The sequence below is a fragment of the Zootoca vivipara genome, chromosome 11, assembly GCF_965207765.1.
Source record: "Zootoca vivipara chromosome 11, rZooViv2.hap1.1, whole genome shotgun sequence".
Classification (NCBI taxonomy): Eukaryota; Metazoa; Chordata; class Lepidosauria; order Squamata; family Lacertidae; genus Zootoca; species Zootoca vivipara.
In genome coordinates this window covers 48,823,446-48,838,444 of record NC_142594.1, presented here as the reverse complement: position 1 = coordinate 48,838,444, position 14,999 = coordinate 48,823,446, and the positions used below count along the sequence as shown (strand labels likewise).

Below are 14,999 nucleotides of genomic sequence, written 5' to 3'. Positions count from 1 at the left end.
CAACATATCCCTCGCTTCTGGGCAGCAGCTAGTGGTTTCTCTTTCGGGTTGTCCCTCGGTGACAGTAGCCTGGGACAGCAGCACACGCCCTGGGTTGTAAGGCGCTTGGTGTAATTTACACCACAAGTAGGACTTCAAACACAACCCTACCGTTTCTGATTTGTTGCTTAAATAGGCTGCTCATGTCATGCCTACTACTCGCATTGTGGAAGGCTTTCATTTGTTGGATTTCAAAGGCAGAGCTGCTTTGTAAGCACCACCACGAAAGTCAATCACGCTGGCACCTTTTGATTTCCCCTGATTTCCTTCCCCGGGTTCAAGGTGATCTATTTTTAGCAGCAATACTTGGGCAAGAGAAGCGTTGCTATAGCAACAGCTGGCAGATACAAACCCAGCCCCTGCTGCAAGACTTCAATCGAGTAGACGAATAAGAGCAGCAAAAAAGGAAGGGAGTTGAGGACATCTAAATTTTGCTCAGTTGGGAGTGGGGTTCGTACTCTGCCAAGGCATACAGCTAGTTCTCACATATGAGGAGATGCCTTCTGCCTGCCCTGTAATTATTTCAGATTGCGCGAGCGCAGTGTGTGTGTGTGTGTCATCTTTTCTTTTAAAAAAATTGTCTGAAATTCCTTGCACATAATATACAGGAGAAGTAATTTATTTCATAAACTGCTTGATTGGGTTTTTATTTTATTTTTTAAAAAAAACAACCCCGAAACTTCAGAGTTGTTTAGATAAGCTTTGCTCGTAACCCAACTTCTGACACCCTAGATTTCCCGGTGTAGGGATTATTGTTTTATTTTTGTTTTTAGGCATAGAAGAACCTACAGTCATATGAGCCCCCCACCCCGGTGAAATAGTGTGGGCAGAGCACACATTTACCCTCTCACCCATTCTGTGAACCACCCTGAGACTGTATGATGAAAGGCGGTATAAAAATATCAAATAATCAATCAATCAATCAATCCACTGTTTGCAGGAAAATTACATCCATCAGCAGAAACTGGTCTGAAATGAACATACTTTTTTATTTTTTAAAAAAAAGTGGCGAGGAAGGTAAACATTTTACAAGCTGAAAAATGCAACATTCTCCATCATCTTGGGTGGCGGACATGGAATGCAACAGCCTCACTAAAGCCACGCAGTTCGGATGGGAGACAGGCAGGGAATGTACATACACCACCCTAAGTTGAATGGAAGCAAAGCAGAATAGAAATCAAATCACCAACTATCCCAATATATCCAGGAACACAGGCTAAATTATTTGCCCTTCTAGCCTACGGATGGGGAACTTGTGGCAGCTCCAGATACTGTTGGACTGCACAGCCAGCATGGCCAATGGTCAAGGATGATGGGAGTTGTAGTCCAGCGACATCTGGAGGGCTATAGGTTCTCCATCATTGATCTACCCCGATATTATGCATATTGACAGGCAATGGCTCTTCCAAGCTCCCCAGCAGAGAATCCTTTACGCCATTGTCGTAAAGGTCCTTTTTATCAGCAGGAGATGCCAGGGACTGTGCCTGGACTCTACCACAAAGCTATGGTCCCCTTCCAGGGCACCCAATTCAGAATATACATGGGTTCTTTTGGACTGCAACAGGAGAAAGAGGAAGAAACTCCAGCTGGAAATTCCATCATGTGGATAAACCACCACAGGAAGTCCTATGGTGGTTTATGAACCTGATGGAAGCTGCTAAATGAAACATGCTCCCAAAAGAAGGTTAGTTCATCTGAAATGCATATTTTACAACCTCTGGAGTTCCAGTAGTTCCACCCTGCTGTGAGTCATCCTTGGACTATATATAATGAACTGTGCATCTAATGCAATCTAATTTGAAATGCAATGAAGCATCCTTTGGCCTTTGACTAAACGGAGCCAGTAAATGTGATCTCTGATCTCTAGGGCTATCTGTGGACATTATGGATCCACACCCCAGAGCATAGTGTCCAAGGAGCTCCCTAGGAATCATTATGCTTACAAATCATGACCTTAAGTCTCAACAAGCCCCTTACCCTTTCCAAGGCAAACCGAAGTGGGAAAGTGATGCAGAATCCACAAAAACTTGCATAATTATTCAGGTCACAGCTTTCAGGGTTTTCCTTTATTCTTTATTTATAATACTTACAGCCCACCTTCCCACTAAATTAATGCCCAAGATGGCATGATTTAGTGCAATGTTTTGAGTTAACTTTGTTGTGCAATGACAATGTGTTTTTTTAAAATATGGAACACATGCAGAATGACTGGCTGCAAATGACAACAGAGTTTCTGTATTTTCCATAGATGTGTAGTGGCAGGAATTTTGGCGCCCTGTCATCCACCTGCCGAAACTCCCTCTTCTACACAAGGCCCAGAAGCCCCTTTACATTTGCTTACTCTAATATGATGGGTGGATTAAAAAATAAATAAAACAAAAACAAAATTGTAAAAATATTGGGGGCCCTTGAGGGCAGTTTTAATAGTTCAGCCTGTCTCCCCATAACTAGGTCATCTAAAGCTGTTCCAAACCTGGCAGGGGTGAAAGTCAATCACTCGCCATTATTTCTTGCAAGGCTTTCTACATGGACCCTTCTCCATTCAAGCAAGTAAGAGGTGTTACTACATTCCAGCCAGGCAAAAGAACTGGAGGAGAGTGTGGAGAAAGGCAAAGGAGGGGTGTGGTGCAAGGAGAGTCCCAAGGGCCATATAAAGATGACTGGAGGGCCATATCTAGCTTTTCAGTCAGCAATGCACCCAACAACCAGGCTTGCCCTTTGGCATGTAATTTTAGTGGGAATCAAGGTTTATCCCCGAGGTCCTCTTTGACTGATAAAAGTCCTAAATTAGGGACTGAAGATTAGGCAGGCATTTTGCAGCTCTAGAAATACTCCTGACATTCAAAGCACCTTCAGAGAAGTGCAGTAACAGCGCCCAGGGAGGGAGGGAAATATGTGAGATCCCTAGAAGCAAACCCCAGGGGGAAAGGAGGTTTCCACACCACACGGCAATCCATCACACCTTCTCCTTTCAAACTGCAACCAGCTGTTCTCAGCATCCAGGCCTCAGTGTCGTCTGCAATACAAGATTAATTGGCATTGATCGGCCACTAGCGCACATTTTCTGAAATTGCCCTCAACTCAGCAGGCTGAGTGAGCGGACGGCTAATAAATGAAAGAGCTCCGCAGGTGTTGCTGTGAGTTGTACTGCTGAGCCCCAAATGCATGAGTGAGCAAATCTTTGAATGCAATCGTGGGTGCGTCTCAGCATGGAGGCTGTAGTGGTCCCCCTCAGCCCACAATGCTGGGCGCTGCTGATGGAGAGCCAGGCTCCTTGGGCACAACCCCATCCCTAGGGTAAGTTGGGATTTCTGCAAAATAATCTGCAGGCCAAGAATGCCCCAAGTACACACAGATAAGCCTTTCAGGGGAAAGTAGCACAGGCAAAGAGCAAAGGGCCGGATACCGCTGAAGCCGAACAGTTGCAGACAAGGTAAAGCAAAATATATACTACAGAATGTTGGATTCTGCAAGCTGTTGGATGTTTAAGCTGTTTAATTGGCAGCTTTTCTCTAGTCGGAGGGAGGGCAATGAGCTACGGAGTGCCCAGAAGACTCACTTCTTAATCACTCAAAATCCTACAGTGCTCCCCCACTAGCTTCAAAGATTTCTCTAGACACTGTTGATGCTCAAAATGTACACTCAATTGAAGAAGCGTTCATGCACACGAAAGCTTATCAGGCATCCCCAAACTTTGGCCCTCCAGATGTTTTGGACTACAATTCCCATCATCCCTGACCCTTGGTCCTGTTAGCTAGGGATCATGGGAGTTGTAGGCCAAAACATATGGAGGGCCACAGTTTGGGGATGCCTGGCTTATACCCAGAACAAACTTAGTTGGTCTCTAAAGTGCTACTGGACATTTTTTTATTTTTTTTATTTAACTCAATTATTATTACACTTCTGCACTTCCATGCCTTCATTTCACCCGTTTTATCCTCACAAGAACCCCGTGAGCTAGGTAAGACCGAGAGAGATCCACTTGTTTCCCTCCCCATCAAATAAAAGCTGAGAACTCTGGATTCTTCACCCAGTAACAGATTCTGACTTCAAAGTTTAAGGAATAGTTGTGCAGACTCCGTGCAAAGGCCAAAACCAAACCTAAATGTTGTGCAATGAAAGAAGAAACCCAGATGGCTGAAACCTGAATTTTCCTATATACTTTATCATTATGCATCATAGTTCTGTTTGAGCCTGCTAATCCAGGATAGGATTATAATCCCTATTCCAAGGGCCACATTTCCTAATGTGCAATCATCTGGGGGCCACTTGATGAAAGCAGGCAAAACAACAGATGTGAGTCTTAGTTTTGTACAGGAGGCCATGTTCCAGCCGTGCAAAAGCAAGAGGTTTCTGCACCCTTCCACATTTCTCTCTTTTTAATTTTTTTAAAATAAAATTTCTGTTTTGCATAGAATATTCACTTAGCCAACCTTAAAATACCAATGACTTCCCTTCCTCTCTTTCCATTGTTCATTTTGCACAACATAAATACCTTCATATTTTATATAAACCATTCAGTATTCCATTATTACATCCATCAAAACTTATTTACACTGTTGGATTTATCTTAATGCTGCCCACGTTTTCAAATAAACACAATTTTCCTCCATATACTGTATTCAATAAACATTTTCCAATCTTCTTTAAACATATGTTCTTCTTGATCTCTTATTCTATATGTTAGGTCCTCAAGCTGCGCACATTCCATCAGTTTACTCCACCCACATTTCTCCACCCTGGTAAGAAGCTGGCATTATTAGCTAGATACCCAATTGTAGTAGCGCATGGTGCTGCGGTGACAGATGCGCCAATGCAGTTAACTTTTGATCCTGCGGGAGTTGCAGTGAGTGCAATTAGCCAACCTGGGTTGAGTTTGGCACAAGCCCAGTCACAGGAGCAAGCTGGGCTTGACCAGACCGTTCGAGCCCAGGGCAGCCCAGCGAAAAGCCACATCTGGGTTGCCTTCCAAAGAACCACTACTAAAATAGGCTCCAGATGGGCATGAGGCTGGATCTTTGCTGGAGTCAGCAGGCATCCAAACCAGCAAGTGGGCCGTCCCCCAGTTGCTGTTGTGCTGAGCCAGATGTTTTCACAGCTGCAGGGCTCAGAGGAGAGCCCCCCCCCATGTGCCGGGCTCGTCAGAGGGGAACCCGTTTTAACCTTGCGTTCTTCGTATGTGTCATTCAACCTATCCCTGAACAGATGGTGTCCTTTAAAGGGCAGGGATATTAGTCTCATCTTGCTTGGAAGATGAAGAAGAAGAAATCTCATTTACAAACAGCAACAGGGACCTGACCTGTTTAAACACAACTGGCCACGTTGAGAGTCAAAGGGGAGCCAGGGGCAACTCTTATAACAGGCATGTCCAAAGTCCATTTTGGGGGCCTTACTTGGCCCCTGTGGCAGTTTATTTCCTGGGGTAAAATCCTAAAAGAAGCTCAACAACTTTGGGGTAAAATCATAAAAAAGCTCAACAACTTCAAAGGCTAACAACTTTGGTCGGCCCTCACGGCCCTTCACTTCATCAAATCTGGCCCTCTTTGGAAAAAGTTTGGACACCACTGTCTTATAAAGTTAAGTAGCAGGTAGTTCAGTGGATTTCTTCTGGGGGACCCACAGGGTTCCTTTGAAGCTCACCAGGCATTATTCCATGAGAAGATCAGTAATGGTAGAGAAGCTCCTTTGAGCTTGCCGGTCAGTACCATCTCCCCCTGCAGTGTGAGACCTAGCAGTATTCTGGGGTAACACTCAACACCCAATAAGACATGACGTTGCAGGTTTACGATCTGATCTCTTTGGGAATCTCCGGGATAGCTCAGTCAGCAGAGCATGAGACCCTTAATCTCAGGGTTGTGGGTTTGAGCCCCATGTTGGGCAAAAAGATTCCTGCATTGCAAAGGGTTGGACTAGATGACCCTTCATGGTCCCTTCCAACTCTACAATTCTATGATTCTATGATAAAAACAAACCTTGGGAGGATCCTAAAGATCATGTCCCAGATATAACCAAGCTGTCCTCAAGCTGCTATCTCCCCTATTATCTGCACTCAATTCGTTTTGGAGAGGCAATTGACATCAGAAAAACACAGCCTCAGTGCAACTTTGGAGGGCAGGGTGGTGGTAAAGAAATTTAAAGAGGTGGGCAAGCCAAGTAGGGACCCTCAACATCTTGTCCAGCTTAGTCCTCATGGGATGGTGGCAAAGGTCCAAAAGAATACATTCCTAGGATACAGGTGAAACTTGGAAAATTAGAATATCGTCGAAAAGTGCATTTATTTCAGTAATGCAATTTAAAAGGTGAAACCAATATATGAGATAGATGCATGACATGCAAAGCAAGATATGTCAAGCCTTTATTTGTTGTAATTCTAATTATTTGTCGTTAGGCGGGTCAATTATAAATGGAATGTAATTAATGAAATGTAATAACAATGTTTGTTTTTGTATTATTGTAACTATTTGTTTTATTACTGTGGAATTTCCAAAAGAAAGCATTTGTAAAAATTAAAAGAAAAAGAAAAAATAATAAGTTGCATTACTGAAATAAATGCCCTTTTCGACGATATTCTAGTTTTCTGATTTTCACCTGTATTCACCCGCCCACAGAATCCTTTGCAATATTCCCAGGGTTCCATAGCAGACATCTGGCAAAAGTTTCTTAGCAGGTAAGCGAGTGCAGAAATTGGGACAAATCCAATATAGGACTGTAGGGATCCTGTAGGAAGCCAAACATGCCCTAAAAATGGTCACAGTGAATCCAATTCATCATAGGAATTGTAAGAAGACTTGTTACTGGGTTAGACAAAAGGTCCACTTGCTTCAGCATTCTGCTTCCCACAGTGGCTAAGCCAATGCCTTCACAGCCCCCAAGCAAGGCGTGAAGGATTGTTATTGCTCCTCCACAACTAGTGTTCAGTAAAATAATCTACACCAAACATTTAAAACACATGGTTCTCCACCCTCCCCCCGCCACTAAAATCAGAAACTTAGTTCTCTCCTTACAGAGCTATAATTCCCAGCGTCCACAACAGTTCCCAGGATTCTTTGGGGGGAAAGCCATGCTCTTTACATGTGTGTTAAATGTGCATTAAATGTATGGTGCGTATGTGGCCTGACTCTCAACATGGGGATCACTTATAGCCATTGATAAGATGCATCTTGTATGGCTTTGTTTAATTCACTTTTAAAAGCCAGCAGCCACTGCCCTATTCTAGTGGCAGTGAATTCTACTGGAAGCTTGGCTTGATAAAGTTGATTCTGTCATCTGTTCTGGATCTAGATCTACTGCCAATCAGTTTCATGGAGGAGCGACAGAGAGCACCAGTTGACAAGGAGAGTTAAACAGTCGAGTGGGGCGGCAAGGCAAGCAGGTAAAGGCATAGTATTCTGCTCCTCCTTTCCTTGGCATTAAAAACAAACAAACCATAAGCTTCCAATGAAGTAACTTAATAAATTACAAAAACAGTTATGCAGCAGCTTTTCACAGGTGAATGTGCAAAGTTTAACCTTGCTTCTGAAAAAAGGAACTGGGATTTCCTTCGGGAGCTCAGCAGGTACTCTTTAGGAAATGCAATGACACACGCCTGCTTCGCAGTTCCTCTCCATCAGCCTTGTGCCCTGCAGTCAAGGTTAGTTCCAAAAGGCACCTGCAACCCTTCATTTAGGATGCTGCAGAGGCAGCAGATTCAGAGAGCACACCAGAGAATATATCGTTGGTGGAATTCCTCGGTACTAAATGGGTTGCTAAAAGGTGCCACTAGTCTGTGATATGCAGCAGGAAGCAGCAACAGAAGCAGCCAAAGATTATTAGGAGCTAACAAAATCGCCCTGACTGCTTAAAACTTGCTCTACAAAATGAAGGCGAGGTGGAGTTGGGTGATGTTTCAAACGGCTTAAGGACAGTTTTCTGCTAATTTGAGCAGCGGCTGGATCAGAGGAAAGCCATATCTACTGCAGCATCAAAGATATCCTCAGCAGACACATTCGTATAGCATCCCTGGTACTGGAAAGCTGGAATCGCACTCGAATTCCACCAGTAAGATACATCCAGAAATTCACTAGTTTTACAGAGGAATTCTAAATGCAGGGGGACATTCCATGATCACCACGGGAGGGGAAGTAAATGCACCATCCATCAGTCAGAAAGGAGCAGCTGCTCCAATGCTTTCTTTTTCTTTCCTTTTCCCTCCTCATTGAATTTTCCTTTTGTGCTATGGCTATGGGATTGCATGCCTGCAGATGTCATTTTCATCCCTCTACGACGATTGTAATTTTTAGGCAATTTAGAATAGTTAAATCACAACAGTAATAATGAGTAAGAGGAGGAGGCAATTTCAGCAAAATTGCAACTGACAATAAGTATAGGATATAAGCCTATCATTACGCTGCTACATGTTGTTGCAGTCCCTGTTGTAGTTCTGTGTGTCTATAATATCAGGGTACCTGCAATGAGGTCATCCTATAAAACAGAGTGAAAACCAAGAAGAGGCTTTCGAAGGGATAAGTCAAGCACAAATAACTAAGCAATCACCGGACAGCTCTTGAACTCCTATAGCACTGGTGTCCAGAGACGGATGACTACCTCATAATGTGCCTTGGCTTTCCAAGAACGGAAAAGGACACTTGTGAAATCTCCTGGTATTTTGCCTGCCCATACAGTAATTCCAAACCAAAGTTTAGAATTATCAACAAGGCAGAAAATTCACCGTTCAACATTATTATCTGAAATTCTGCAAAGCAAGATCTGGGGGTGGGGAGATGCTAAGCTAGTTTGCTTTTGAGAGAGGACCTGCTCTTATTGGCATGTAGAAAGCAGCTTAAATCTCTTCCAGGCACCTGCATTTAAACAGCCACCCCCAAAACTCAAAAGACTGAATTGATATTGAATTATCCACAGCTCCTGGCTGCTGCCAACTCTTGGGGTTCATCCAAGGCTTTTAAGGCGCAAGAGACAGCGTTTGCCTACCTAGAAGGCCATGGGGTTCAGATTTGCGCCTCTCGGAGCTCCTGCCTTGATCCTTTCGTTTCTTGCTTCCTCTCAGGCTGCCAAATCGCTTCATGGGCTACAACAGGCACAGACACCACCAGCCGTCAGTCATACCCGTCTCTCCAGAAGCAAATGCGTCCCACAGGTGGAGCGAAGCGGGGAGAACGCGTCAACTGAACTTGTCAACAAAGAGTCAGAGAAGCAAGCAAGCAAAAAATAAAATAAATCCAGAGAAAGGGGGGGGAATAAACCCGGTGAACCAGCAGGTGTGCTAATCAAAACAAGTTTAAAACCTTCTCCTTGAGCCCACAAACTTTCTGCAACTTTGTAGTGAATTATATCTTCCCAATGCACAGTAAATAACTGTGCGCTGCCAACATCTGTTGATATCAGGAGCAGCTGAACACCCCAGTCCAGCTCGCAACAGCGGCACTTCTATCCTTAAGGAGGAAAAAAGGAGAAAAGAAGCTCGGAGACTGGGACTTCACCCAGAGGATCGGCTTCGGCAGAAAGGGGTTGTGGCCGGATGATAAGCCGTTTGCCTCTTTTTAAATAAAACAGCGAACATGCTAAGTAGGCATGAGATCCCTGGGAGGTAATTGCCATGTGCAGTTCGTCGTAATGTCTCTTTAAAAAAGACTGTAAAAGGAAACCACCCCGCAGCAGACAATTCCTGGCACCAATTGGCCGGAGCACATTCTCATTATGACATCACTCAACTATTTTGATTCATGTCTCCTAGGTCTCTTTAGTAGGGCTGCCTGATGGTAACCTCAGCGGTGTCCAGCCCCCTCCAGGATGAAGCAACAAGCCAGCTCACGGGGGAATGAGGTGCTGCCAGTTTCGTGACAGGCAAGTTAAGTCGCTTCTTGGAAACATGAGTAGCTGAAGCACCCTGGATGCATGTGCAAAACCACACTCAATGTATTTGCAACTGCATAGTCCAATATTTTTAAATTGAGGTTTAAGGACAAATGGCTTAAATATCAATGTTCCCATAATGTGATGCACTGCTCACAATATTCAGGCTTTTAAAAGCAACCTTGTAATGCAGAGATAAAATATAAAACTCCTTCCTTAAGGCCACAATTATTCTATACTAGCTGGGCCTGCCACGCGTTGCTATGGCTCCCCAGTTCCGTTCCCTGCAAACCTGAGCTATCCCGTCCCCGTCCTGCCCCCAGCCACAACGCAGGTGAGTCCCCACCTCCATTCACTGCAAACCTGAGCTGGCATGTTTTGGGACGTGGGTGGCTAGGGGCAGGATCCCAACGTGGCCCTTTGTGGAGGAATGGCTGTTCTGGCAGTTATAGCATATTGGTTGCTGAGACACAGGTTCGGCCTTCTATTTCCCAGGATGCACTCTGTCCCGCCCTTGGAGACGCAGCTTCTGGGTTCTATTTCCCAGCATGCCCGGCAGTGTCTGTTGTCTGAGTTTTTAGGTCCACAAAACGGGGTTTTACCTTGTGCTAGGGTATCATCTGTGTGCGCAAATGGTAAGTGAACACTCGCTTATTCGCATGTGACGTATCCAAATTTCATTGGCATTGGTCAAGCGGTTTTGGTGAGAGGTGGAGAACAACACACAAGCCCTTTTTACATTTTTATATATATAGATTAAGGGTGCTTTCAAGGGCTGATATATATATATATATATATATATATATATAGAGAGAGAGAGAGAGAGAGAGAGAGAGAGAGAGAGATAGCGTGTTATTGTTAAGGAGCTGTGCAGTTTACAAAGACATCCTAATGACTCCTTATATGTTTTGAGTAGTATTCAAAATGTGCTGCATGATTTTCTTCAGGAATTCTTTTGATAAGTCTGTTAGACAGGCCAACGTTACACTACAAATTTGGGGAGAGAAGCACTGAGATGGAAAGACAAATTTGTTAGACCTCACTGTAAGCTTTTTTTTTTTCCAGAGCAGCAATCTTGGCCGACACCCCAAAATGCATGTTTTTCCCCGCTTCGGCGGGAAGGTAAACGGCGTTTCCGTGTGCTGCTCTGGTTTGCCAGAAGCAGCTTTGCCATGCTGGCCACATGACCCCGGAAGCTGTCTGCAGACAAACGCCGGCTCCCTCGGCCTATAGAGCGAAATGAGCACCGCAACCCCAGAGTCAGACACGACTGGACCTGATAGTCAGGGGCGCCTTTACCTTTAAAAGGATACATTACCTATGTAGATAAGTATGTAATAGACATCCAGACACTGTTGTGTGGATAGAGGACGCAAGGAAGAAATGTGCTAAGAGGAAGGCACGCTTGACAAATCCACACTGTGATAAACTCCTGCCAATGTCCCCACTGTGGAAGGATGTGAATTGGCCTCCACAGTCACTTACAGACTCATTGTTAAAACCGTGTTTATGGAAGACAATCTTACTCAGCTACAAGTGATACCAAATAATCTATCTATCTGTCTGTCTATCTGTCTATCTATCTATCCACACACGCACTCACAGTGGTACCTCTGATTACGAACTTAATTCGTTCCGGAGGTCCGTTCTTTAGCCGAAACCGTTCATAACCCGAGGCGCGCTTTTGCTAATGGCGCCTCCCGCTGCTGCCACGCTGCTGGGACGTGACTTCCGCTCGCATCCCGGGACAAAGTTCGCAACCAGGTGCATCTACTTCTGGGTTATCGGAGCTCGTAACCCACAGTGATCGCAAGGAGGGCGTTATGTAACACGAAGTTCCACTGTACTGGAAAGTTTGCTGTTTGCTGTGCACCTGGACCCCTCTTAAGAGATCATAACCAATTTTTGCATGATGGGTCCTGAGATCAAGGAGCAGGCTTTATTTAGTCTATGTTTGGATACAACGGAACAATATTTTGAATCAAGATGGCAGGCTGATACTTTCAAAACTGCAGAATATTTTTCAGAACAGAGAAAGAGGAAACCTAAGCAAATGGTTGAAAGAAGCGGCATTGCGTGAGCTCACGGCACCTGGGCAAGTGTGCACACGCGCCAGGGGGGAACGGGTGGAGGGAGGATGAGTCCCTCACAGCACCCTGGCCTTCGCCGCTGACTCTGCCCCACACCAGAGCCAAGCAGGGGCACGCTGCTTCCTCTGATGCTGGGAGAGGAGTGCCAGGCCCGGCCACGCTGGAGGGGCCTGCGTAGGGTGCCTGCTTCATGCCCCCTCAAAAATATGTGCCCGGGGCTACACCTCTGGCCGAAATGTTTGAAACAAGCTGACTACTAGGGCCATGAGAACGAACAGGCTAGGATCAGCCAAAGCTTGGGAATAAGAGGGCTGTTCCTTCTAACAGGATTATAAAGGTGTTGGTATGGGTATTTGGTCATTCCGATTTTCCACCCCACTGTTACTGCAGTGTGTGAACCTAGGAGAGGTTGCTCAAAGGTCGGTCTAAGCGGTTTTGGCAAGATGCGCATAATATATATTTTTTGGCAGACGGAGTTGCACATTAGCCCTGAATCTGGGTTTAGTTTTCAAGGGCAGCAAAGGCCCAAACCACCCTTCAAAGCCTGGGAGGAAAATATCCATCTCTCTTTCAAGCATTTTCTTTCTTTAATATGAGCTGATCTGAAAGCATCACAGAACTGCGATAGCTAAGAGGCACCTGAGAGACCATGCAGTCCAAACCCTCGACAGATTTAACTCCAATCACATGCCAAGGGTCAACCTAGACTGCCTGCAATCTTGTGCACAGATAAACCCAGTGGGGTTTGCTACTGAGAAAGTCTGGAGAGGTAAACCATGAGAGAGGCTTGGAAGCAGCCATGGTGTAAATATCTTGGAATCGGATAAAGCCATCTTGCCCAACAGAAACCGACTGATGCCATGCTGATGTGAACAGCTAGGGGAGAAAAGACTGTGAAATGCATCTCATTGCATTCTAAGGCGGTAATGCAAGCACACCTTCAGTGGTACTGGAAAAAGCCACTCTACATGTAATGCCGAATGAGGTGAATTCAGAATTTCAGACAACAGAATAGAATGTTCATTGCATATGTTTTGTTAAGTTCCTGGGGCTATTTATTTATTATTAGAAGCCCGAGCAATTTTTGTAATGCTATTGTGCTACACTGATGTTATGATTGTTCTATAGGGTGTTGATTCAAGTCGCACACCAACCCGAGTGCTGTTCTAATCCCAAAAAGAACTCTATCCCATTTTGACCTAGAGCTTTTCAGCTGCCCTCACAGGAGGATGGCTTAACTTAAAAACATAGAAAATTATCCCCCCTGCTGCCGCCCCAGTGCTCTGCCTACGTATGTTCTCTTGATAACAAGAGGAGGTCATGTCAAGCCAGCCCAGAGGTTGTAGAAAGGATGGTGCTTTATTGACAAGGCAACAACCCCCACCCACCTGTTCTGAAGCCTAGCAGCCCAAATCTGAAAGCACAAAAATGATGGCATGAGTCAGGAGGAAGTATAGGGGGGGGGGGAGAGAGAGAGAGAGAAGAGAAGGATTTCAATCATAATAAAGTAAAGGATTTGCTTCTGCAACCAGCTTGGGCTCCTCTGTTATTCTAAGAGTTCAGATAACTCCAGTGGTGCTAAGAGCAACAGCACGAGCTGGATCTTCCCCCCCCATTGTTTATTTTCCACTCCCCAAATCGCAAAATAAGCAAGAGCATGATGATAATGATCCTTAACCTTAACCTGATGGCTGGTGGGCGTTAGCTGTTAAACAGAGAGATCAGAGACTGAATCATGAAACTGGCAGATCTGCCCCAGGCCTGAAGATAATCCATGTTGGCACCTGGGTCACAGCTAAAATGTCGTTGCTCTTCTGGCTACCTGGCTTAGAAAGATGGGTGTCAGCCGCCATACCCAGATTGGAGAGTTTGGGGGGGGGTGCTACAGAGATCATGGGTGTACAGAACTGCGCAGCTGACCATTATCTGACAGAGCCGTGCCTCAGAAGCAGGTCAGAAATAATTCACAGTGGAGTTAACTCTTTATTCAAAGAAACAAAACTGCTCAGGAGGCCAGGCCGAGTGAGCATAGCAACTCTTCCCAGTAGATCTTGCCCCAACAAGGCAGCTCTCTAACTTTCCTCTCCCCCAGGTCCATCCCAAGCAATCTGAGACTCCCAACACCTTATTTGTCATTGTTCCACCCTCTTCATACCTCTTCTGGTTCTGGAAGACCAGAGGGTAGGGGAGCTGGTTTTAGCAGACGGTGGAGACCCCTTGGCTTCTTAAACAGCCTGCTTCATCTCTGCCTCTTAATCCCCCTCCTCAGTTTCTGCCCCTGATTCTGGACTGCTCTCTGCTGCAGAATCTTCCTGCTCACTAAACCCCGTTGCCTCTTCATCTTCTTACACCTCCGGCATGCCGCGGAGGTCTTTTAGTTTAGCAGCCCTTATAATGGTGTGGGTAGCTTCCTCACGAGAAAGCAGCTCCAATCCCCGTGCTTGGTTTTTACAGGGTTTTATTATATACATGGGACCCAGGTGGCGCTGTGGTTAAACCACTGAGCCTAGGGCTTGCTGATCAGAAGGTTGGAGGTTCGAATCCCTGTGACGGGGTGAGCTCCCGTTGCTTGGTCCCAGCTCCTGCCAACCTAGCAGTTCGAAAGCACGTCAAAAATGCAAGTAGATAAATAGGAACCGCTACAGCGGGAAGGTAAACGGCGTTTCCATGTGCTGCTCTGGTTTGCCAGAAGCGGCTTTGTCATGCTGGCCACATGACCTGGAAGCTATACGCCGGCTCCCTTGGCCAATAATGCGAGATGAGCGCGCAACCCCAGAGTCGGTCACGACTGGACCTAATGGTCAGGGGTCCCTTTACCTTTATTGTATACATATGTACAAGACAGAGCAACTAAAAGCATGACTGTCCCAATCCGATTCAGAATCCGGAAGCGCCTCCCTTCGTGACTTCCACCAACATAGCCCCCTGGGCACCCTGAACCTCCTCCGTTGGTCCCTCCTCTGTTGGGGTGAGGGTGCTGGTGGAGCACCTTCTCCACTAGAGCTGCTCAGTTGAGGGACC

General features: G+C 45.6%; 1 protein-coding gene across 8 annotated transcripts in view; it reads right to left on the bottom strand.

Annotated features, from left to right (window-relative positions):
• PRKAG2 (protein kinase AMP-activated non-catalytic subunit gamma 2) overlaps positions 1-14,999 on the bottom strand; it is a 185,738-nt gene that overhangs the window by 85,925 nt on the left and 84,814 nt on the right. Inside the window, exon 1 of one of the 8 annotated variants that reach the window (XM_088653786.1) lies at positions 9,007-9,767. The exons of 6 other annotated variants lie outside the window; for them this stretch is intronic. Coding sequence is in view for 1 of the 2 variants with exons in the window: in XM_088653783.1 (XP_088509909.1) it covers positions 9,007-9,100 (94 nt within the window). In the remaining variant the exon portion in view is untranslated. Of the gene's footprint in view, positions 1-9,006; positions 9,768-14,999 lie in introns of those variants that run through there. One more of the 8 variants, XM_088653783.1, reaches the window with a different exon arrangement.